At 37.5% G+C, this 26354-nt stretch overlaps 1 protein-coding gene and 1 long non-coding RNA gene across 2 annotated transcripts; both read right to left on the bottom strand.

Annotated features, from left to right (window-relative positions):
- Positions 1-424: 424 nt before the first annotated feature.
- On the bottom strand, positions 425-9958 carry samsn1b (SAM domain, SH3 domain and nuclear localisation signals 1b). Its single transcript, XM_026944032.3, has 8 exons — positions 9757-9958; positions 8924-8995; positions 8642-8776; positions 7429-7564; positions 6393-6544; positions 5883-6089; positions 4035-4185; positions 425-1271 (listed from the first exon to the last, which is right to left on the bottom strand). Exons 1-8 carry the CDS (start codon positions 9808-9810, stop codon positions 1084-1086), a joined length of 1095 nt encoding a protein of 364 aa, XP_026799833.1. The 5' UTR covers positions 9811-9958; the 3' UTR covers positions 425-1083.
- A 6355-nt stretch (positions 9959-16313) lies between these two features.
- On the bottom strand, positions 16314-18595 carry LOC117599375 (uncharacterized). Its single transcript, XR_008304596.1, has 3 exons — positions 18388-18595; positions 17041-17139; positions 16314-16372 (listed from the first exon to the last, which is right to left on the bottom strand). It is a non-coding gene; the product is annotated as an uncharacterized LOC117599375 (long non-coding RNA).
- Positions 18596-26354: the final 7759 nt, after the last annotated feature.

Raw genomic sequence — 26354 nt, forward strand, 5'->3', positions numbered from 1 at the left:
TTAAAAAAAAATCATTTACAGATCCTTAGGTACCACAGAGTTTTTCTTTTGAGTAGGTATTTTATCAAAAGCTGCCAGAATATGAGAGAAAAGTCAACAAATATTACAAAAATGTCTTGATTTTAATATTACTGACTGCACCTTTAATCTGGTGGTTGTGAGTGCCAGGAGTACATCTTCAATTAGTATTAAAATGTGAAATGCCAGATCCACTGTGTCAGATCCATCCTGAATATTTTAGGTATTCGTGACAACTTGAACTAGCACTAGAGGAGTATATTATAGAGTAGTTCTTTTTTTCTTTTTTCTTTTTCTGACTAAATCATGCTGCTACTTTCATGGTTAACAACAAAAAGTTACATATTGCCGCTTTAATCGCAAACTCAGTTAATCCATAACAATTTATGGAAGTGATTTTAAAGGAAGCCCACCCAAAAATAAAGCAATAAATGTAGAACATATATCAGGTTTATTTAAAATCACTTAGTTATAGCACACACACACACGCACACTCACCCTTTACTGTGAAATGGAGTAATTGAGATTGAGATTAAAGCTGCAGTGTGTAACTTTTTGAAACTGAAAGTACCAGCATTATTGATCCATTCCACAGAAAAGAGCATGTGTGCAATTTATGGAAACGATTTAAAACACACACACAAAATAATAACAATAATTAAAACATGGTGCGTTGATTGCAGAAACTATATCAAGTTTATTTAGGACGTTTATTCATCCACTGAATACATAATATATTTCTTTTACATATTATTTACATTATATTTACAGTGCTTTTGTTCTTTCTGATTTACAGTCACAGATGAATGTTGAAAGGAGTGATCTATGTGAATAATTCCCCCCACACACACACACGCACACACTCCATATGAATAATTGTATTTCTATATATCATGGCACAATTGTCTGACAGCTCAAAATGGAACGGAGGTTGCATATTCACGCTAAAAACAACTAAAGTAAGGTCCTGACATTAACACAGATTGATCGCTGACCCATTTGCACGAGGGCTATGTTGTTTGTGAGATGTAGGTCACATTCACTAGGCACAGGAATACACTGCGGTTACACCTCAGCTGGTGATGGGGACAGAGATGCAGGTAGGTGGCTCTCTGCGTCCTCTTTACTGTTGTCAGAGCAGTCCAAGGCGATGTAGCAGCCAGAGTCTCTGGGGCAGTTGTTCGGCTCAGCTTTCACCACTGCGCTCGGAGATTTGGGAGCTTCCTCACCTTCCCCTTCTCTCTGACTATTAGCTAAGAGAAAAATAGCAAGGGTTTGAGACTTCCACTCAGGTACTAAAGGCACCTTGTGGAGTGGAACCAGCAAGTGGCCACTTTTTGCACCCTTCATTTATCCTGTATCATGTGTCCTTCATTTAGAGAGGTGCGTATAGTGTAGGTCCAATGATGTGCCTTTTTTTTAAGGTATGCTATACCTACATTTCTGGGTGACATTACATATTGAAGGTACAAAAGATAAAGATACAGGTTAGTACCCCTTTTTTTTTCTGAGAATACTAATTTCGATAGAAGACAGACATTTTGTCACCACATAGCATGTTTTGGAAAAAAAAAAAAAAAAAGCTAGTTTTCAACATGTTTATAGTTGGGCTGGTTCAAACACTAAACCACAGAAAACTCTCCACTGCACTCATTTCCTGTCAGTAACTGAGCTCTTGCATCATTACCTGCTTGTTCTCATTAACTTCACACTGTATTTGTTCACTTCTCTAGAACTCAAGGTTAAAACCTATTACAAAGGGGGATTCCTGGTTAGCATGCTAACTTTAAACCCCATAATAGCTACATTTAATCAGTTTAATTTATTGTGCTTAGTTAGCTTGCTAACCCTTGGTTAAACTCTACATATGTCCCTCAGAGAATTTTCTTTTTCACATTGACAAGGCTGTGTATTTATATTTATTTATTTCCTTACTTATTTAGCAGTTGGTGACTTACACATGAGTTACAACTGTATAAATTATTGCTTCATTTTGAAAGTAAGACTTAATGTGCACAAGATGTAAACTAAACTCGTCAGCAGTTGTATTATGGTAGGTAAGATAATTTGTTGTGTAGTAATTCTAGTGTAGCCTACTGAAGTTAACTGAAGGGTAATTATTGTGCTTTAGGCTAACTGAAGGGTAATTATTGTGCTTTAGGCTAACTGAAGGGTAATTATTGTGCTTTAGGCTAACTGAAGGGTAGTTATGGTGTTTTAGGCTAACTGAAGGGTAATTATTGTGCTTTAGGCTAACTGAAGGGTAGTTATTGTGCTTTAGGCTAACTGAAGGGTAGTTATTGTGCTTTAGGCTAACTGAAGGGTAATTATTGTGCTTTAGGCTAACTGAAGGGTAGTTATTGTGCTTTAGGCTAACTGAAGGGTAATTATTGTGCTTTAGGCTAACTGAAGGGTAATTATTGTGCTTTAGGCTAACTGAAGGGTAGTTATTGTGCTTTAGGCTAACTGAAGGGTAATTATTGTGCTTTAGGCTAACTGAAGGGTAGTTATTGTGCTTTAGGCTAACTGAAGGGTAGTTATGGTGCTTTAGGCTAACTGAAGGGTAGTTATGGTGCTTTAGGCTAACTGAAGGGTAATTATTGTGCTTTAGGCTAACTGAAGGGTAATTATTGTGCTTTAGGCTAACTGAAGGGTAATTATGGTGCTTTAGGCTAACTGAAGGGTAATTATGGTGCTTTAGGCTAACTGAAGGGTAATTATTGTGCTTTAGGCTAACTGAAGGGTAATTATTGTGCTTTAGGCTAACTGAAGGGTAATTATTGTGCTTTAGGCTAACTGAAGGGTAATTATGGTGCTTTAGGCTAACTGAAGGGTAGTTATTGTGCTTTAGGCTAACTGAAGGGTTGTTATTGTGCTTTAGGCTAACTGAAGGGTAGTTATTGTGCTTTAGGCTAACTGAAGGGTAGTTATTGTGCTTTAGGCTAACTGAAGGGTAGTTATGGTGCTTTAGGCTAACTGAAGGGTAATTATTGTGCTTTAGGCTAACTGAAGGGTAGTTATGGTGCTTTAGGCTAACTGAAGGGTAATTATTGTGCTTTAGGCTAACTGAAGGGTAGTTATGGTGCTTTAGGCTAACTGAAGGGTAATTATTGTGCTTTAGGCTAACTGAAGGGTAATTATTGTGCTTTAGGCTAACTGAAGGGTATTTATGGTGTTTTAGGCTAACTGAAGGGTAATTATTGTGCTTTAGGCTAACTGAAGGGTAGTTATTGTGCTTTAGGCTAACTGAAGGGTAATTATTGTGCTTTAGGCTAACTGAAGGGTAATTATTGTGCTTTAGGCTAACTGAAGGGTAGTTATTGTGCTTTAGGCTAACTGAAGGGTAATTATTGTGCTTTAGGCTAACTGAAGGGTAGTTATTGTGCTTTAGGCTAACTGAAGGGTAGTTATTGTGCTTTAGGCTAACTGAAGGGTAATTATTGTGCTTTAGGCTAACTGAAGGGTAGTTATTGTGCTTTAGGCTAACTGAAGGGTAGTTATTGTGCTTTAGGCTAACTGAAGGGTAATTATTGTGCTTTAGGCTAACTGAAGGGTAGTTATTGTGCTTTAGGCTAACTGAAGGGTAGTTATTGTGCTTTAGGCTAACTGAAGGGTAATTATTGTGCTTTAGGCTAACTGAAGGGTAATTATTGTGCTTTAGGCTAACTGAAGGGTAGTTATTGTGCTTTAGGCTAACTTTAGCCTTTTAGCTAATCTAGCTAGATCACTTTTTCCACTGTACAACACATCTCTTCCTCATCTCTGATTATTATTTTTTTGTTTGTTGGTGTTTGTTTAGAAGATATCTCTAATTACATTACGTCTCTGATTTGGTTAGCTTTTTAGCTAGCTCATCTGTATAAAAGTGACCATAGCTCAATGTTGACATTTAACACAGTATAAAAGGAACATAAAGTGTTTTTAACAAGTTTCTGTTTTTTGTTGTTGTTGTTTTTTCACGCCAGACTTTCAGTGTGTAAAGTTTAATGAGCTAAGTGTGTGCGTGTGTCACTCACACTCCACGTCGTGTAAATACTCGGTAGCTGCCAGCAATTTGTGTCTGTGCTCAGGATCAGTCACATTCAGCTCAATCAAGTGCTGTTCTTTCAGATCCTTCAGATCTTCTACCGTCTGATAACCATTTAGCAACAGGGAGGACATGAACTCCTGCAGGGAAAAGATGGCCAGAAAAGATTTCACACTTTTAGGTCACATCACATCTGACATGTTTTACCTCTTTTGACAGCCATTATCACATACTATGATCTGAAGCTGAAACCCCAGTGAAGCGTAACTTGCCTTATTAATGATGTTTTTCGCATTTATACCAGTTATCACTGACATGTTTATCAAAATGCAAATTTTCTGGTTTACAATTCACATCATCTGGTGAACCTGAAAATGTTTTCTGTTGGCTGTTGGTTTTAAGACCACAGATGAACTGATTATTTTTTTGCATGAATTTTTTTTTTTTTATCACCAAAAACCAGTTAAGTTAGAAGATTTGCATATCCTTTGGACTAAATGTAGAGTAAAGTAGACAAAGAAATTTATTTTAGCAACAAGGCATGTAGTTTGTTCGGTTTCACAGATGCTAGTACAAAAATGGCCAAAAGCACGTGTTAAAATATTAATAGTGAAAAAATGAGAAGATTTCAGTTTGCATTTCGTTTCCAGATAAGATCTAGATGTTCTCTAATAACTAGCATATCCACTTTTTGCCTTCACGACAACAACTTCTTTCGTAGCCCATTTGTCTTAACTTTTTAACAGATGTCACACACTGCCTTCTTCAGGTCAGGTCCAGAGACTCAGGGCAAAATTTCATCTGATTTTGCCCTGTATTTTGAATTGTTGCCTCGTTGCAGAATACAACAATATTACATTGCACTCAACTGTGTTTTAGTTTTAGTTTTAACATTGAGAAATACCCAATGATTCAAAAAAATGACTGATCATTCAAAACTTTACAAACAATTATGTAATAAATAAAAAGTAAAGTTCTCCAGGTTAACTCAATGTCATCTTTGGTTTAATGTAAAGTGACATTTTGCTTACAACTCATTAGACTGCTAGGAAATTAGTGAGTAGGCTGATAAACTTCCTAGACATAAAAAAAATTTGTTATATCCACCAACTGCAGTGGCTTGCCATACAATGTCACGAGGTCATGCATCTGGAAGAATGTAACTTAGCAATAAACTTTGTTGTTTGTCATAATCTGAGGTATGGACAGAACATGTGAAGAACAGCAGTGATAGAGCATGTGTTATGCAAAAACAGGGGCAGAAAAAGGACAAATAGAAGTCGCAAAAAAAAAAGTCTCAGTTGATGGTTCACTGTGTATGTAAATAATGGCACCCTCAAACTCTAGCTGAATTAGAAGAGTACAAGAGTGGGCTAAAACTCACTTGGATACTGTACATTTGCACCTAGGAATTGCTGCTGTTAACATAAAGACTGTCCTGTTGCTCATCTCAGGACTCTTATTCATAATCTGTGCATGCATCCTTTCAATACATTCAGTACTGTTTGTCTTTACTCTTCTACACCTGTGTACTGATTTCTAATCCCACTATCCGGTGCGAAGAGGGCAAGTTCCATTTAGGTTCCCATTTGAGTGTGGTTCCTCTCAAGGGTTCTTTCTCATGTCATCATGTCATCTTTCCTTGCCTCCTGTTCATTAGGGATTTAAATCTTCATCCGGTTTTCTGTAAAGATGCTTTACAACTTTTGCGATGATTGACACGTTACTAATTTTCTGTCTTGTGAGCTTAGTTTCTAATGCAGTATTTATGTGCTATCCCAATTTTCTCAGATTAAATAGTAGCGATTAGAATACAGTCAAAGAATTAAAGCAGTACCTCTAGGTTCAATCTCTCAAGGAACTCCTGGAGCGTTTTGGGTCGAGGTCTTCTGCTTCTCCTGTGGTTTCCCATCCTGTGCACTGGAGCAGGCTCCTCAGCCAGGACGTCCACATAGATGAACTTAAAGCTGCCCACTTTGCCGTTCAGCATCCCTGTCCATATGCCCATGGGGGGCTTACTGATGATGTCGATCATGTCTCCAACCTGAGACAACAGAATGTTTAGAAGTTATAAGGACTATGACATCGGTTACAGCTTATGTTCTTGTCTAGACAGATTTTATAGTACTGTCACATTCAGGTCTTTTTCAAGTGACAAAATCCCAAACCAATAGGAAGATCTACAGTATTTCCATCAGTATTGCTTACATGACGTATGTGATATAGGAGATATTATAATACGATATAAAATAATTATTAGAACTGCAATGCTAGAATCACTGGGATAGCCATTTCAGGGTCATTACAGTAAATTACTGTCATTAGAGTAAATTAATGAGCTGCCTACCTTGAGTTTTAGAGACTCTGTGTCGTATGGGCTCGGGAGGAAATCGGTGTGAACTTTTGCTTTGCCACAGAATTGAATGGTGTCAGGGACTTCCTCCTCCAGCCTCAGACTGTCTCTATTACACGAGCCCTCAGAGCCACTGGTGATGCCACCTAACATCCAGCAAAATTACACAATAAATAAACTAGCAGATACTTTTGAAGGCAGAATTGAATCCAAGTATAAAGCTGAGCAATTGAGACTTAAGGCCTTTGACCTAAGGGTTTCAACTTACTATCACTGAGCTACAACTGGCCTATTGGTAATCTTATAGAGAGTTAGCCATTTAATAGCCATTTAAACAGAATATGTTCACAAGAAGCAGTGTGATGAACAGCCTCTTATTTTTATGCTTCAGTTACAATTGGGTGCAAAAGTTTTCCCCCTTCTCGCATTATATAGTTTTAAATGGACAAAAAGGGGGCGATGTCATATTTTACAAATTCTGTACAAAAATAAAGATACAGAAATTTAGGAGTATTCTACAGCAAGGCAAATTAGTTAGGATATCTAGAACAGAGATGACATGAAGAACATCAAATATCACAACTGAGAGAAGCCAAAACCAAAAGCTGGTCAGCCAACCCAGCCACTGGGAGTGTACTCTCAGTGCCAGTCCCAAGCCTGGATAAAGCCTGGGAGGGTTGCATCAGGAAGGGCATCTGGCAGAAAAACCTGTGCCAAATCAAACCTGGGGCCCCGTGATCTGCTGTGGTGACCCCTAACGGAAGCAGCCGAAACAACAATAGATTTGTATGATTTATTCATGATTCTTTTGTTTTGCACTAAAATTGGTTCATTTTCTGTATGAACGGTGCTGTTTGAGTTATTTAATGTTATTTAGTAAAACTGGCCTTTATGGTAAACCACACCTAGTTTCATGACTTGCACCTGTTTCACTCTGCACCACAGTGTGATAAATAAGGCAAACAAATCCCATTGAAAAATGTAGGACTATATAAGGCAAATGAGATGGATATCTGAGTGTGTAACTTACTACTGGTGGAGCTTTGGGCGCTGTGGAGACTGAAGAGACTTTCCACTGAGTTACTGGACTTTGTGCTGTCTTTGGCTGGAGCTTCACTCACATTAGCCACTCCTTCAGCATCCTGGTCTCCATCTACACCTTCCCCCTGTGCAAAACACACCACAACCTTGCCAAGCTGCTATTACAAACAATTTTTTTTGGTGTGTTTCTACTATATATACACCAATTTCCACATGTCCGATCAGCTCAGGATTGGGGTGTCCTTACAGGTCTTTAGTCCACAAAAGCTGGCTTGCCATGTATAAATCAGATCTTGGAAGTGTGTTATCCCAGTGCTGTTCTCAATTCTCAAAATCTGATTGGTCAGAATGTGTTGACTAATTTTTCAGTGACAGTAGTGAAGCTTCAAATCACAGGTTTATATCAATGCGCTCATTCTAATATGCTGTTACAATGTTTTCTACAGTAACAGATATTTCATGGTGAGGAGATGCTTATTAAGCACTTTTGGAAGTGTAAATGCTTTGTAACTGTCAGAGATAAAGGTGTAACTTACACAGGAAAGGCTTCAGTACAGAGAACTTTGCTCTTTGCCTTTTCTTGGTAACAAGCTGCATTTTTTTGTCGTATTAACTTCAGTCGTGATAAAAACAAGAGGGCGATTAGGGAAGTACTGTTTATAGCTGATATAATATAAGTGATAATATGCTTGTTTTGTGGACATGGACTATGTTAAATGCAACTATAAATGGTTTAAAGTATGTCATTCTTTAAAAAAATAAATATTGTAATCGAAGGCTAATTGCTATGGTATAATGGGAATAAAACACTTCTGCACGTGCTATTATATAAATAATCAACATCAGGGTGGAAACTTTGGCACACCACCTTGTTATTAATTATTTTCCTGTAACAGCACACCCCCAAATATATGATTCCTTGCTCCTGAGTTAATGGTTACAGTAAATAGTTGTATTGCCAGTCTATTTAAGAAACACAGACTTTTTTTTATTTCTACATTACTGATTTTTGTGTGTTTTTTATAAATAATAAAACGTCCTCACTGCACTTCCTGATAGGTAACATTTATGTCTGTTTTGTCACATCAGTGGTTAGAAAGTTGAGATGCTTTCCGGTGATAGGTTTATATGAAACATACCAAAAAAGCAGACACTGCAGAAAAAACCCAAAACACCCATTTGCTTTCATCTTCAGTGCTCACCGTTTCCTCTGACAGAGCTCTGGCATATTTCTTCCCCATCTTCTTGCGCATGGTCATTGAGATGGCTTTCATCTTCTTCCCTAATCCCCCTTTGATATGATCTCCCTCGCCTGATTCGCCATCAGCACCCTGTCCCTGTAAGTTTAAAGAGTGTCAAAGTGTAAAAGTTACAAGGCCACATGCCAGATTAAACCACAGTTCTGACATGTTTCATAATGTATATGCTTATTATTTCTTTACATCTTCATTTTAATAAGCAGGAATGCAGATTGAAACATTTACCAAAGTGCTTTCATGTTCCTCCGGCTTGGACTGATTTTTGGACGTGTCGAACCTGCCAAAGCTATAAGAGCGCTGAAGACAGAAGTGAAATGTAAGACTATTGCATGACTACAGCAGAATTTGTGAAATAAATTTATGTTGCAATTCTCTTGTACTAACACTGAAAGCAGGCACAATGCAGTAACTACAAATTTTGGTTATGACTACAAAATTGAGTTATGACTGAAAATAAACTTTTCTCTTATTTTTCACTCCTGCTTTTTTTTTTTTTGGAGAAAAACTTGTTTAAAAAAAGCATAAAATATACTTTTAGCATTCATTTTTTTCACTCTGTTTTGAAAGACACTAAAAAAAAAAGAAGAAGAAAAGAAAAGAAAAGAAAAAAATGAAAAAAGAAACTGGACATTTGTCTTTTTGAGACCTACTCTGTTTTAGAGAAAACCTTGTTTAAGAAAAAAAAAAGAAAGAAAGAAAAGAAAAAGAAAACATCATGTTGGACATTTGGACATTTTTCTTTTTTTTCCAAACCTGTTCTGTTTTGGAGAAAACATTTTCATGTTTTTAGTGGCAATACTCAGAACTCAGTTTAACTGTTATCATTATTTGCTATTTATGTTGTAGGCTTTAAAAAAAAGTAATTTAAATTATTTAATTATTTTACAGTCATCACTCAGCTTCTTGCCAAGAAGTTCCAACTGAAATTTGGAACAATATTGTGACCGAAAAACAAAACTTTTCCACCATTCCATTCACAGCTGGCTTACAACATTATAATGTACACTGTTTATTAGCTCTGACACAACAGTATTTAAAAAATGAATCTTCCTTTTTACCTTTGGCTTATTCCTTGGTTTCTCTGAGGCATTTGAAGCTCTCCTCTGAAGCATGACTCTCAAAAATGCGTTATTTGTCTTTAGAAACAAATTTTCCTATGCATGACCAAATACACCACACACCCTCACACTTCTCAAGCACTGTCTGTACACACACGCATAGGGCCGAGCCCACAACTTCCTCATCTGTACACAGGATGTGTCGCTTGTATGCCATTTACATCTGGTCAAAGAGCTCGACTCTAAGCTTCAGGAGAAAAGCCACAGTAAAGAGTTTAAGAGTATGAGAGATGATTACTATGTAAATGTACTGCAAGTGTGTTTCAGGAACTTGTTTCATACAGTTCATGCACAGTTTGACCAAGAACGCATGTCTGTTGCATTGCATCATTTTAACTGAAAGCCTCAAAGTCATGTCTTGCCTACATGTACATTTAATCTAAATACATTAATTGAGTTATCTACATTATCTTCTGAAGTGTCACTGTTAGTATCCTGTTTGACGATCAGGTTCATATCTTGATATCTCTGATGTATTTGCAGAGACAGAAGGGTTAAAATGCAGCTGTTAGCAAATGAAAACTGGTAGTGTCTAATTAGCATAATGGAAATGAGATCATGCTAACTCGTCATCACTTTCTTATTTTTGGGAGCTAACTGGGAACCATTTTGTATGATCACATTCATGAAATATCAGAATTAGACATATTAGCATGACTAGGTGACACCATCAAGACCTGGAACTCACCATGGTGTTGGTCATGTCCAGGTCAGTGAATGAGCGGATGACTCTCATGGGTGGATACTCCATCCTGGGGAGGTCCAAATCATGGATCAACTCCTCGTACCGGTGCCGGTCAGTTCCTCGGGGCAGAGTGAAGTTAAGGTTATATAGCCATGGATCGGCTGTGGGTCCGTGGCAGGTGTGATAGGATGATTCCCAGAATGAACAGGTGTCCGTGGAGCTCCAGTGGTGGTGGAAATGTTCTGGGCTCCACAGGCCTTCCATTTCTGTTATGTCCTTCTCATTTCCTGGTTCAGACTGCTGGTTAGACTCTTTTCTGAGCTTCTTCTCAGGCTTTTTAGAGAGTCCTATGCAGGTTATGACTGCGACATCTTCTATAAACACCATCATGGCAAGATGGAAGTGTTTATATTAGATTTTTGTCAAACATATTGCTCTGATTTCATGCCATATAGTTTTTTGACTCTTGACATATTAATAGGCCTTACCACCGATGTCTGGAGGATTTCTGCTCTCCTCGACACTGCTCTTCACCAGCTTGTGGATCTTCTGGAGAGTTCCATGTGCCTTGTCCTCACCAACCTGCAGGCCAAAAGGAAGGTCAGTACTGCAGTAGTATCAGTGAGTATTTAATTCAGAGTCCCTTCAGACTCATATTCATTAGTTTCTGTGGAAATTCTTCTGTGCTTGTCCAATTCTTGGGTGCATCTTTAGCAGATTAGTGAGTTCCAGGAATCCTGTTACCTGATAATCTGTTTTGCCTGAAAGAAACTTCTGAAATTTCAGAGCATTTATGGTGTTTCGGAAGAGTAGGAAGGTTTTAGTTGTCCAGCAAATGAAGGGAGCTGGAATTAAACAGCAAGGATTATTAGGAAAAGCACACACTTTTTTTTGTCTGGTCAAAATAAATGGAGGCATCAGGGATGAAGTGATGTTGTAGCAGTGTTTCCAAATTATTGATTTGTGGCTAAATCCCCTTAGTGATTTTATTTCCCCACAACGAATCACTGATCGCCACTGTTTATCCCACTTGCACATTTCTTTCTTCTTCTTCACTTCTTGGCGATATTTACAATGATAAAAGCAGATCACTCCTTCCGTAAGCATTTGTCTATAATTGTCTTTTTACTTAATAGAAATTACAGTATTTTGTAAATGCATAAATAGTTAGTTTGTGATGTCAGGACCAAATTCTTCTTTTTCTTTCCAAAAAAAAACAGTTTAAAAAAACAGGCATATTTTAAGATTTTAAGATTTGATTCAGCAAATATGCAAATTAGTATCGCTTCTTGGTCTTTTGGCTAAGATCAAGTGTAAATATGCAAATTAGTCTTCAGTGATGTCAACAGATGACTTCTAGTGACTTTTCTGAGCAACATTAGCTACTTTCCTCTGAAAAGATTTGGCAGCACTTGTGATGTAGTGTGTTGCTGTGGCCTCATCAGAGGAAGATGATGAAATAGAATGTCACCAGCTAATGGGAAATTGCTTGCTACAATGGTTTGAGGCTTTTGAATTTGAATCAGAGCTTGTGTAATGCGGAACACATGAGCCGACTTGAATCATATTAAGATGGGCAAGTTACTTGACAAAAAGTCCCTAAATACTGACACTATTAGCAGCTCAAAACCAACTGACAGGAAATACAGTGTTATGCTACTATATTGGCCATGAGTTTATAGTTGACTTAATTGCTGTAGACATGGGTGGCCAGTTTGGATCCTTTGTATTTGTTTCTGATTTTACAATGCATTTTAAAGAATCAGTCAAAAATCTTGGCACCCAAATCCCAATTGAGAGGCTTTCATTATCCCCGCACATTTCTGGTAATCTGCAAATGCAAATGCAGATGGATTGGCCCCTTGCGCCACATTAAAACCTATTTGTAATAGACATCAGTGGGCATGTTAGAATGGGTAGTGGGCTGCCCTCCAGATCCTGGCTTCATGACCATGCCTGGCACGTGTTAGAGAGATTAAACAGGCCATTGACGACAATCTGTTCTGCATTACTAATAATAATCAGTTGTGGTAAGTGATTGTACGGCATCAGGGCACACCAGAGGCGTAGCTAGGCAGGGATTCAGGTTGGAACCTCCTTAAAATATTTTATAACAATTCCAAATGCTTATTCATGCATGGTTAGTATAGGACACGCATAACGCAGCTGACTATATATATGTCAAATAACATGTTTTGCTCGGTAATTGTGCTATAGGCATGTTATTCAAGATATTCAAGATTCAAGATATTCAAGATATTTTTATTTGTCACATACGCAATTATATACAGTATACAACTTGCAGTGAAATGGAAATCTGGCCTACTCCTCTTTAGACTGTGCATTAAATACTAAAGTAAAGTTAAAATTTAAAAATCAGAAATGAATAAGAAATAATAAGAAATAAGATAAGAAAAAAGAAATATGAAATATATGTGCAGGAATGTGCAAAAGGGATGTACAAAATACGCAGGGAATGTGCAAATTTGGATGTACAAAATATGCGGTATGTTACGTGTAATAATAATAATACAAAGTGCAAAGTGCAGTGCAGTGGAGTGCAGGTGACTGTAGAGTCCTTTTGGAGTCGTAAGGGGTGTGTATGGTGGACATGTCCGTGTTGAAGAGTCTGATGGCCTGAGGGAAGAAGCTCGTTCAGAGACTCTCAGTTTTAGCCATCAGACTATGGAAGCGCCTGCCTGATTGCAGCAAGCTATAAAAAGACAGTCAACGGAGTGGGTGGAGTCCCTGATGATTTTAGCAGCTCTTGTACTGCATCGTCTTGTTTAGATGTTGTGCAGAGAGGGGAGAGCAGACCCACAGACCCACAGATGCACTCAGCTAAGCACACCACTCTCTGCAGGGCTTTGCGGTCCTGGGTTGAGCAGTTACCATATCACGCTGAGATGTTTGTAAAAGGTCAACAAAACTATTACGATTCCATTCTAAAATGAATGAATTCCTTAGTTTCTCTTTGCTACCAGGTGCTGTGGTGTGTAACAGGTTTAACCAACTGAACAACTGCATTTTCCATTTCTGGTTGAAAGCTACTAGCCAGTTAACTAAACTCTGAACATTAGTATATCAAGGTGACAGTAGTGTTGACAGAGTGTTACTGTTACTATGACTGATAAAGCGTCTCCAAAATTTGATGCAGTGATGTAAAATGTTATACGTGAGCAAGAAAAAGAGAGCTCTTGTTAAGACTGACATATATTTTGTGTGAGAATGGGTGGGCTTGTGGCTTTTCTCAGGAATGTAAATGGGCTTCTGTAAACAGGTTTTCCTTTATTTTGAAACCTTTTTAGCAAATGTCAATCAGGTAGATACAAAAAATACAGAAATGACTCATCTGGCATTGAGATTTGCTGATGTACCTGAACATCGTAATCCCTCTCATTTCTCTCACTTCTTTCTTCTTGAGCCAGGGGGTTCATCATGTAGGGATCGTCACTTGCATCTGCTCAGAATGCAGAGTTCGTAAATAATCAGTTGGAGAAGGATCACCAGCTACCATCCATGCAAAATGAGTGCAAACATTGCAACATGGTCTTATATTTGCAAGAATTTCCACAAATGATATCAGGTGGGCTCATGGTTCCATAATGAACCTCTGGCAGCCATTTTCTAATCTTTCCCCCAGGCAGCATGGGCATTAGCATCATCATTTTTGCATCGTCATGAGTCATTGAAGTTCACGGCTTACCAGCCCATCAACAGGTCACTTATATTGAAATACACATAGTCATAAACATCCTACTGCATCACTTACCTTCAGCTTGATGGTGAACTAGCTCATCTCTCTTCCCAGTGCATGGACAGTAGACATTACTGGATGCTGTTTTGTCTGTGAATAAGAACAGAGACCAAAATAGTCATTATGTTAGTAAAACACATAATGTGTAAAATTAATCAAGTGCTAGCAACTGAGGCAGCCAAGTTGGGTACGAGGGGGACAGCCATTTGAGCCATGTGGGAGTGTGGGCTTAATTTGGAAGGCCAAAATTAGAGTGATAAAGGACCGATGGATCAGTGGGAAATCCGTGCAACTAAAGTCAAAGTTTCAGTGAGTGCACTTTAAACTTTTAATTAAAAATGGCAGAGTGCAGTGTGATCAAAAGGCAAATTTGACGTACCACTGATGCGTGTTAACTCTGATGTGCGTGATCTGTCACATAAAACAGAAAAGATGTGTTAGACACAATAAAGGTCCATTGTTATGTCTTACTTGAATTAACAAAGAGCACAAGAAAGTTAATTATATTATCATTACAAGCAATGTTTCATGTCAGTCAAGTGGAATAGAATAGAACGAAATTGGCTCAGCAGCAAAGCATTCATCTTATTGTTGGGAGATTGTTTGAGAAGTTTTAATCCTGACGATGCCATGGCCATCCATGGGAGTCCAAGAGTGCAAAATTGAGGGGCATACTTTCTGGGTGGGAGGGGCATACTTTCTCCCTCTAGCTAGTGGGTGGAGCTTGGCAAATGACCAAATTGTGGGGGGAAAAAAATAGATCCCTTGTTGAAAATACATCAGAGGCCATGTTCATTACTTTCACAGGTTTCTAAATGGAAACCGTACTTATTTTACAACTAGGAAATGAACAAGACTCCCTCTCTGTCAATAAACTTAGCTTTACGCTTACCTTTCCAATTCAACAAAACGTTTTTAAAAAAACAATTTTATGGATTTGCCCTGAACATCGCATTTTCCAGCACTGTTTTTAAAATTAAAATTAAAAAGAATCTTTTTTAAAAGTTACAGTGTATTCACATACATGACATTTGTCAGTTTGGTTTTGTAACTTTGCTACTTTAAAATGCAAGCTAGTAAACAAGAGCGCTAATTAGCACCATAACTACTTAGCGCACTAATATGTCTCTGTAAATAGTTAGCATATAGCATTACACTACATTTGGCAGACGCCCTTATCCAGAGCGACTTGCAATTATCTAATTTATACAGCTGAGCAGTTGAGGGTTAAAGGCCTTACTCAAGGGCCCAGCAGTGGCAGCCTGGCGGTGCTGGGATTTGAACTCACAACCTTCCGATCAGGAGTCTAGTGTCTTAGACCACTAAGCTACCACTTCCCGTTGCACTTCCGATATAGCACTCTAAGCAACACTCAAAGGTTTCTTCAATTTGTCCCTCTAAGGAAACTCTTGAAGGTTCTTTGAAGAACACTACAACAATGGTTTCTGTATAATATCTCTAAAACTTCATCTAGACGGGTGTTAAACATCCAAAGAATCCATTATTTAGGACTTTTTTAGGAATAATCAGGAAATTTCTACATTGATGCCAAGAGCAAGTGTGTTCCTGTTGCTTTCTACAAACTACTCTAGTTCTGATGCTAGGAGCCACTCATGTGACGTAATTCATGCACACTTCTTGAGTCTTGAGTCAAGTGGAACTTAATGAGGTCAGGATAAAAACTGTATTGTAATGCAGAGAGAGAGAGAGAGAGGGAGAGCGAGAGCGAGAGCGAGAGAGAGAGTTCAAAGCTCCAGATTATCACTCCAGTTCTGTCAATGTCTCAAACAGTTTACTTTGACCTTGTTTTGGCAGATCATCAGATTTAATCTCAACTGTTAATCCAGTGCTTTAATTCTCTCATTCACAAAATCATGAATGTGGAAAAATCAGGATTTTTTTGGGGTGTCCGGGAAAATAAAGATTTAATCTGTTTGTATCTTTGTATGTATGTAATCTATCTGTAATCTTTGAGCTTACTTAGGTGACGCTGCAATCGTAATACACACACGTTAGTGTGATTTAACTGTCACAGGAAAAGATACGATCACTTACTTTCTCTTTGCTTTCTTCAGATCTGTCTTAAGCTGTTTGGTGGGAGTCTGGAGAAGCTCCTGAAGGATGGGGAATAATAAATCGTGACTAATTTCATTCATTTATTCTCAGTAACCATTTCAATGTTGATAAAATTAATACTGAGAAGCAAGATTTTTTAAAATCTTTAATTAATTTTTAATTAATATTTTGCATTTTTAAAGATTCAGAACAAAAATTTAAGATTGAGTCTGCTGTTTCCAATTGGTTATTTAAATAATAATTATTAAATTGGTAAATTGTTGGGTAACTTAACTGTAAATATGTCATTAAATTGTAATTTTTTTATTTTAAAAAGATATATGTGTGATATCCTGTGATGGACTGCCGTCTCATCCAGGCTGTATTCCTCTCTCGCCCCTAGCATTCCCAGGATAAAGTCCAGATCCACTACTACTCTGACCTAGTTTCATTTTCCATTTTATTTCTAATTCAAAACTCACTAAAACAGTTGAGGTGATACACCGAGTGAATTATTCTAGGATTTGGTCATTTTCCTGATGAATGTGCAACAGATTAACGATGCATTGTCCAGATGGTGGACACTTATTCTGATTAATGTCCTCTCTTCAAAACAAGGACCGCTCGAACGTGACTCATCATGCACAAAATGATCCTCAGGAATGCACGTGTGGACTGAAATGATTAATCTGTTGTGCGATTGGGGGGTTTTATAAGAAGAGCTCACCGGAGCGATGCAGGGCTCCGAGCCGCCCCACTTGGGGCTCCAAGGCGTTGGACCAGGGCTTGTCTGCGGGGCCTCGTACAGGCTGTCTGTAGATCCCTCCTAAAAAAACAAAAAAAGTCAAAGGCATATCAAAAGATGCCATGACAATTGCAGATATCTGGGAGAGATGACAATTTTCTAAATTATCTACACTTTTGCCTTCCTCAATGACAATTCAACCTTTAACCTCAATCAGCACAGACGTTTGCAGTATTTTTACAGTAAAGTACGTTTGTTTCATTTTCTTTTCAGTATTTAATTGTTACAGAGTGTTTATAGAATTTACTAGAAAATGAACGAGATTTAGCTGCAAGAACATTGTTAAGGGTTTTAATTTCAGTCAGAAGTGAGCTCTAAGGTCAATGTTGCTAGCCAATAATGAAAGCATACAGCCTCTTACTTAGCATTGCGCATTGCATGTTTAAAGGCATTGTTTCGATCACGTAAAATAGCAGAATCACTTTTAATGGAAAATTCTGCGTTCAAACTTTAGGCCATGCCTCCTGTCTGTTTGTGCGGAGTGACACCAAACTATGCTCTGAGGAAGTAAGTGACTCAGCTTCAGACTGTTTTTTTCTGTGCTCTGTGACATCCTTTCATCCATTTTGATAGATAACAACATGTCACACAGTGTCAGAAACCACATCAGCAATCCTGTTTGAGAGACTGATTTAGTCATGAAGTTTGCGCAATACTAAACTGATGGCTTTAGGCTCCACTTAGTTGTTAGCAACACGAACGTCAGACAAACAGCGACTACATTTTGGCTCAGATTGTTGTTCTTTGACCCTGAGATTAACACAGACACTTGTGATTGAGCTTCATCAAACTGTAGAAAGACACTAGAGAATGTGTTGATCGGCTGATGTTTGGCCATGCAGCGTTGCAGTGAAGCTCCAGGAGCAGAGATAGATTTACGCCTCTTAATCCAGCATTGTCATCTGTGACACTGTCATTGTCATCTCTCAGGCACTACTTACTGTGCCATGTTTTCTTATTTCAGCTTTTCACACCTCTGTGCAAATTGTTTCACATCTCTGCAGGTGAGAAAGGCTTGTGCACATTATACAACTTTGCAGTGCCATTAGGTCAGAATACATGGTGTGGAGATTAGAAACTGAAGTCCAATAAAAGCAAGACCATTTTAAACTGAACTTGATTTTTACCACCACCAACTGAGGTACCCTGCACACTGTGTACAGACAAACATTCCTCCAGAAACAGACCAATCAAACAAGATCATGTCCAGAACAAACCCGACATCTCAGTCATGCTGTATGAGAAGAGCCATTTAACTGCATTTCTTACCAGACTGAAGCAGAAAAGGTTCATTCTGAAGCGACTTTTCCCTTCCTTTCTATCTCACAAGAGAGAACAGCAGTGTTAGAGTGAACACATGAGCTCTCAGTGAGCTGCTGTCCGACACACTGCGGCTTAACAGGAAGCTGAAAATCCCTTCCATAATCCAATAGATGAGGCATCAACCTTTTGTGCTGAGGGGAGAAAGATTCACAATAATGGCATCCTTCACTAGTGTCGCAAATATTTACAGTGCAATATTTTCCAATGCTGGAAAAGCAAAGAATGTGTAGGACCTGGAGAATTTTGTTTAACTGCTCAGGACCAACAAGGGTCTCATGAACAACTATCACAAAACATAAAACAGTCGATGATCATCCAGCGAACACACAGTATTAAGAATCAAGCGTATGTAAACTTTTGAACTGGTTCATTTGTTTAAATTCAGTTATTATGTCTTGTGGACTATATGTAAACATGTGCTATATGAAATAGCTTACTGAGGGCAGTACTAAATAAAAACAAAATGCATTTTTTAATGATCTCTCATTTTTTAAAATCATTAACAATTTGCAGATTCTGCAAGGCGTATGTAAACTTATGACCCCAACTGTGTGTGTGTGTGTGTGTGTGTGTGTATATATATATATATATATATATATATATATATATATATATATATATATATATATATATATATATATATAGTCGTAAAGCTGAAATAGACATGCATATGTGTGTGTGTATATATATATACGACTCCAGCCGTGATCTCGTTGAGCCTTCAGGCCTCTTGACCTATATTTCCAATGACCTCAGCATAACACGGATGACGTACAACGCACCATTCTTCCTTTAATCACCAGGCCATGTCGGTTTAGTATTCTATCTCTTTCTCTCTGTTTCTCGGTATCTCTCTCTTTCCCTCTCAAGGAAATCCTAACTCCCTCGTCTGAGACCCAGCAAACACCAAACCCATTTGCATAACCTGGAATAATCTCTGGCTAAAAAAGACTTTTTCAGTATTTTACACAATCTGTATGAAATGAGTGAATAGAAGGTGTTGAAATGAGCTCTGAAAGTTGTGTCGACTTTAAGACAAATCACATGTTTATGTTAATGCACTCTTTCTAATATATTATCATTTCTATGGTAACAGCTCATAACACAGGGACTTGTATGGCAGACACGCAACATAATCTAAGCCTATTAATACAGATGCTGTTAATTAACAAAGAAAAGTGTATAATCGTTGATATGGTGAAGTTTTCTGTAAGGAGATATTCATTTAACATTTTTGGAAGGAGTCTCTAGAGTCAGTGTTTGTAACAGTCATGGGTAAAGCTGTAGCTTTAAGCTTTCCAACATCTCGAGAACAGAGGAGTTTACGCTTTCTCTGTAACATGACAAGCTAGTGATAGTGTTAGTGATAAGAACATGATAGTAAAGTGAGGAAATGACTGTTTATAGCTGCTACAATACAATTACTGTAACTGTAAATGGATAAAAAGTAAGATATCATCCTTTAATAAATAAAAATTGTAATCTTTGGCAAATTGTTGTGGTATAAGAGGAACACTTAGAGGATCACTGTGCTGTGATTTAAAAGATTATAGATTTTAAAACAATCTTAGCAATTTTTTTAAGAGATAATTGAGATAAGAGAAATAAGAGACAAATAAAAACCTGCCAAAATGATTCTCTTTACTGTGTAGCTGTAACTGTCTACTTTGTTCAGTTAGCTTTATGTTCGAACTGATGTATGCAAGCTACGAGACTCTCTTTATGCTTTTGAACACGTCCTTTAAATTAAGTGTCTGTATTTAGAACAGAAATAATAACAGCTGCATATTCATTTGGGATCTTCATGGTTTCTGTATCGATTTGCGTATCAGCTTCTGCACGGTTTCAGCCTCACTCTGCTGGTCTGTCACTCAGAAAGAGAATAAACAGCAGCTAGCAATTGTCCTGATGGATGGTGAAAATAATCTCTCTATCTTTTTCTCTGTCTGTCTCTCTCGCTCTCTTTCTGTGTCTCTCAGGATTGGGTTAGATTTGGATAATAATATCATTAGTGTAATCCTGTGGCAGTACATGCAAATCCACAGAGAGAGAAAGAGAGTGAGAGAGAGAGGACAAAAAGAGAAAGTTCTGATTGTGAAATCAGTGCAATCCACAATGCATGCACAAACCAAAACAAGTTTTGTAATGAAATCCCTTTTGTAAGAGACCTGTTCTGGTAGCCTGAAAGTTGTGATTTCAAATCCTGGGACGTTTTATATAGCTATATTCTTCATTTCTATGGCACTTTGCGTAAATGTTCAGACAAAAATATTTATATTACTAGAAAATATGTAAAGAATAAAACACAATAGGGTGATGTGATAGCTGTTACCAGCCTGAAATAAACTCCTCATATAGATGAGTATATGTTGTTGTTGTTGTTGTTGTTTTGGAGCGTCCACTGTACAACGTGTTACTATAGAAATGATAATGCATTAGACCAGGTGCATAAACCTGTGATTTGCAGCTGCACTACTGTCAGAGCTGCTGTAATAGAAAATTAATCAACACCCTCTGACCAAACAGAATGGAGAATTCAACAGCAGAATTCAGCATAGATTAAATCTACAAAGCTAAAATAATCAATCATATAAATCACCCAAAAATAAGGCAAGGAATTGATACAGAAATAGTTTGTTATTTATATTTGTACATTGATATAGAGGTGAAACAAACATCTGTTGAACATTAGAAGTGTTTTTGGTTGTCTTTCTACGGAGATCCCTTCGTTTAATTATTCTTATAAGGAACCCTTATAAAACTCTTGAAGAACTTTTCTCAGATTATGTTCTCACACAGCTTCAGCTTCTTCTTAAAATATTATGTAGAATTTTTCACAGAGTTACAAAGAACAGTGAAAACATTACTGTAATTTTTTTCTCAGATCTTTCAAATTCCTACCAGCTTCCTCTTTGACTGCACTCTCAGATCATGATCATTTATTATGAAATTTTCTTTCCATTTTTTCCATTCTCTCTTATTCAATTTGTAAAATCCATGTTTATGTTTATGGTGGCATTTCAGTGATGGACATTTTCTAAACACATCTAGGCATAAATACTTATCCATACTCTAGTGTATCATTTACATTTACAATCTGCCTTTTGCGCTCCTTTCCACATGATGGCGCTGCTGTCACTGCCCAAGTTTCCCAGTGCCCATGCGGCCTAAAATAAAAATACAGCTCTCATAATACTATAGCACAACATCATCAGCCACTCAGTGATGATGATGATGATGATGATGATGATCTAGATCACGATGTTCTCCCTCATTCAGTCATTTTCTATTCATAAATGCTTTTTTTGGGGCTTTGAATCTCATCTTCCCCCCTTTTCAAATGCAAATCAGAAGATATTTGCATGGAATGAGATTTAAAGTAGACTTCCTGCTGATTTCTAACACTGTAAAAGACGACGGAAGAAGGAGAAAAATTACTACAGGTGCCCAGGGTCCAGAGAGGTCAATGAGAGGAGAGAAAAAAGAAGAGGAAGAAGAAGAAAGACCCTGAGGATGATCGATGTGAGCTGCAATAAAGCTCCAAATCCACCGGTGATGTGGATGGGCCGGGCGTCATTGATTTTCCGTGCCCTTGTTCAGTTATTCGTAAATTGTTGGAGCTGTTGGCCTTCGCTTTTCACATCAGTCCACAGCCTTGAGTTGGAACACAGCCGGTTAAAGTGATGTGGCCTACAAGCAGCGGCACTTATTGATGAAAACTGCTGATCGTCAGTGATTTATGATAATTTTTTGTGTGGATATATATATAAATGAATGATGCCACATCATAAATGAATAGATTAGGACAAATCTGAAAATACACTGAGAAACTTGCTTTAACCTTGGTTTAATCTTTGATCAGATTTCCATTTGTGAAAATATAGAATTAATTGAGGATGTCATTTTAACCAAGAGCAAAACTTTTAAGATTTAAAAATCATATTAATATCAGATTATATGTCATACATTTACATGTTTGACCTTCATGTTACATTATTTAGTACTATATTTAGTGCTATGTTAGATGTGAGGATCAAATCTAATATCTATCAATAGCTCAAAACTATAAAGTTCGAGAAATGCATTATATCACGAGGCACAATAAGAATGATGTGGCTCAAACTATCAAACACAATTAAAGACAGATAGAGAGCTGCATTTGTGATTTCTGATTTTATTAAATGTTTTAATTCCATAATGCTCTACTGGGTGCATGCCGTGTTTCCTCCGAAATCCAAACATAAAATTTGTAACTCTTTAATTCAAACAAAAAACGTACAGTTTTTAATTTCATTGGGCAACATGTGCTTATTTAATTTTAGTGTCTCTCACAAATGTATTTAGGGGAAAAAAGGAGGAAAAAAGTAAATAATCCACTTTGTTCACTTTCATTACACTTGCACCTGCGTTTCCCAAGCACTTTCACAATCACTGCTGATGACGTCTTACGGATGAAAAATTTCAGCCCAAAGAGAGATCAGATCTCGGGGGCGTATCACTCTGTGTGATCACCTGACATGACTGTCACTGATAGGCTGATGAATCTACAGTCTGGGCTAGAAAGAAATTAGCTCCAGCCTCGCTCTTTGCTTCTTCATTCCATTCTGTGTGGTTTTTCTAACGACTGTTGGTGGTGCTGTTGCATTCGGTTTCCCAAAAATCCAAAATAACTGGATTTTAAAAACCTAAAACTTCATGTTGAAAGACCACTGCAAGCTGCTCCTGATAATACTTCAATGTCACTGTGAAAAATGACATGATCATGAAAGAAAGGAATGCCAAAATATAAACGCTTTAATGGAAATGAAAAAGGGTTAACAGTTTAAATTTAAACCCTGCCTCTGAACATCTGATCTGTTTGGTGTTTATGTGCATTTTGACTGAGCAAGTTCAGGTTTCACACACAGACAGTGCCCGGCTTTTGATCTGCCCTCATGTCATGAAAAGATGCACAACCAGAGATGATTTGAGCCGTCGTTTATGTGCCAGGCTCCCGGAGAGAAAGCAAAAACATCAATCCATCACCGATATCTCAAAGAAACAACGTCATATATTACAATGACATATATCAGAGCAATCGGGAAGTGCCATTTCTTTTAGAGGAGACGATTTAGGGTGTGAAGAAGGCCAGCAACCTGATAACCTTAAGACAAGTACCCGAGGAGTGAGCAAAAGGAGGGATGGAGTGATATCTGTCTCTCCTCCTGCTACCCCCAGGCTGCTCACATGCCTGTGATGACCTCTGACCCCTGGCTGTGCTCAGAATTTGAACCTGGAAGGTCACGACCTCGTGACTTCTGAGGCGACCTTCTGAACCCTCAGTGCCCTTCAGTCAAAAAGTGAAACAGTTTGGCCAACCTCTTGTTGGCCGTTCCAGCAAAGGTATGCGAGCATGCTGACCCCGCACGACCTTTCATTAGCTCTTCCTTTTATTGCTGTGCCTCCTGCACCCAGCTGCCTCGTCAGCACATCACAGAGAGGAAGAGAGGGAGAGAGGGAGAGATGTGGGTTTGAGCAAACACACTCTTGCTTTACTTCAGACTTTTTTGTTGTTTTGTTGTAGGACTTTCCTGTCCCTTATCCTCTGTGTTTAAATAAATAATTCATCTTATACAATGATATTCTGTATGCGATTTATTTTCGTTCATTTAGCAGGTGCATTTATTTAAATTTACTAAATCTGCTCATAATTGGCTGATTTTTTTTTTTTTTTTTGCTCCACTTAATCAAAAAAGTATTTTTTTAAGATTAAGACTTTAGAACTTCAATGCCATGTAAGCTGAACAGGATTTCAGTCATTTCCCAAAGAGCTGAACATGAATTTTCAATATTTATACATTTATTTCTAAATAATACACTGCAAAAAAAAAGCTGCAAATGAAAATATCTTGAATATAGAGTATATAGATATATAATATCTATAGATTTCAAGGAATATTTCCCATTATGAGATTATTATAAAACAATTATAAGACTATTAAGCCTGTTTCTAAACATCTTTTCAAACTAGTTTGAATTTGTTTGTAATCTTGCTTATTTCAATCCTTTGCTTTTAGTAGAAGCAGAATTATCTACCAGTTATTATCTACACTGCAAAAATTGCCATCTTAGCAAGTGAAAATGTCCAGTTTAGCTGATATTTAATATTATAAGATTGCAATAATTCGAGCCATTTTTATTCATTTCAAACTTAAAGTTTTCTTATTTTGTTGGCAGATTTTTCTAGAAATAAATGCTTAAAATTAGCAAAATTATCTGTCAATAGAACAAGAAAATATAAAGTTTCAAATAAGTAAAAATGGCTTTATATGGAAATTAGTAAAAAAAAAAAAAAAAAACATCATATCAATCAATACCAGCTAAATTTGTCTATATTCGAGAGATTTTCACTTGCTAAGATGGCATTTTCTGCAGTGTACTGTAGTTATCTACAAGACAAAATCAAGCTTGAAATTTGGTTTAATAATCTTAACCCAGTTTAACGTCATAATGAGAAATATTAGATAAATTGTTACATTTTTAATCAATAAGATAAATATTCAGTAATTAATAATTTAACTGATACTATTTTTTGCAGTGCAGATGTTTGAACCCTGCTGTAGCTTGTGAGTGTGTCAGATGGTGTGTTGTGTGTTTCAGTGTTGTATGTAGAGCTATACACACATCAGACACACCTGCCCACCCAGGGGCCAAACATGCCCTACACCCCAAAATGTTGGTCACACATTCATCCTGAGCATGGCAAGGAAATAAAGTAGAGGACGGCCTTTAGACTGTCACCAACCACTTGTACTCTCCATTTCATTCATGCCTTTTTCAAGGTTTTGCTTTATTTTGGAAAGTATTCGAGGTGGTTGTTCTATGCCCTAGTTGTGTTTCTTATGTTCGTGGAATAACGATGCTTGTCTAACAGGTAGTTTTGAGTCGGGCATTGTTTATTTATCATGTTTAGCTGGTTCAACTGGTCGGTTATGTGCTCTGATTGATTTATGATATATTACAACACATCACAATATTGGTATTGTCACAGGTGTGTCATTTTTTATGAGATTTGTACTTAACCTGGATGTGTCCAAGAACAGGCTACAGCGGGCACAGATTCACCAAAACTGGACAGTTAAAGACTGGGAAATATGTCACTTGGTCTTTTTCCAGTCTTCAACTGTCCACTTTCCGTGATCCTGTACCTACTGTAGCTTCAGATTCCTTTTCTAGCTGAGAGAAACAGAAACTTCTTTCTGTTGTAGCCCATCTACCTCAACATGTTGTACATTCTGAGATGCTTTTCTGCTCACCATGGTTGTAAAGAGTGCTTATTTGACTTATCGTAGCCTTTCTGTCAGCTCAAACCAGTCTGGCCATTCTCCTCTGACCTCTCTCATCAATAAGACGCCCGCAGGACTGAAAATCTAGAGACTGTTGTGTGTGTGAAAATCCCATGAGATCAAACAAGCCTGTCTGCCATCAACAACCATGCCATGGTCAAAGTCACGGAGATCACATTTCTTCCCCATTCTGATATTTAATGTGAACATTAACTGAAGATCTTGACGTGTATCTGCATGACTTTATGTGTTGCATGGCTGCCACATGATTGGCTGATTGGGTAATTGCATTAATGAGCAAAAATATAAAAATATATGATATTTTTCTAAATATAAATATAAATATATGATGACATCCATTATCAGCAACTAAACCAAAAGAATAAATCAATTCATGATTCATTCAAAAAAGGCTGAATCATTTGCAAATAAGGCATTTCTAGTAGGCAGCATGTTTGGTCAGCATTTGTGGACCTGATATGAAGATTGTACTAATTAAGATGAAAAGTAAGGACAGCTCTTTGTGAAAAGCATGCCAGTCCAAGAAAGGAATGCATTTCTAAATGCAGATTTACTGATTTACTATAT

The sequence above is a fragment of the Pangasianodon hypophthalmus genome, chromosome 17, assembly GCF_027358585.1.
Source record: "Pangasianodon hypophthalmus isolate fPanHyp1 chromosome 17, fPanHyp1.pri, whole genome shotgun sequence".
Taxonomy (NCBI): Eukaryota; Metazoa; Chordata; class Actinopteri; order Siluriformes; family Pangasiidae; genus Pangasianodon; species Pangasianodon hypophthalmus.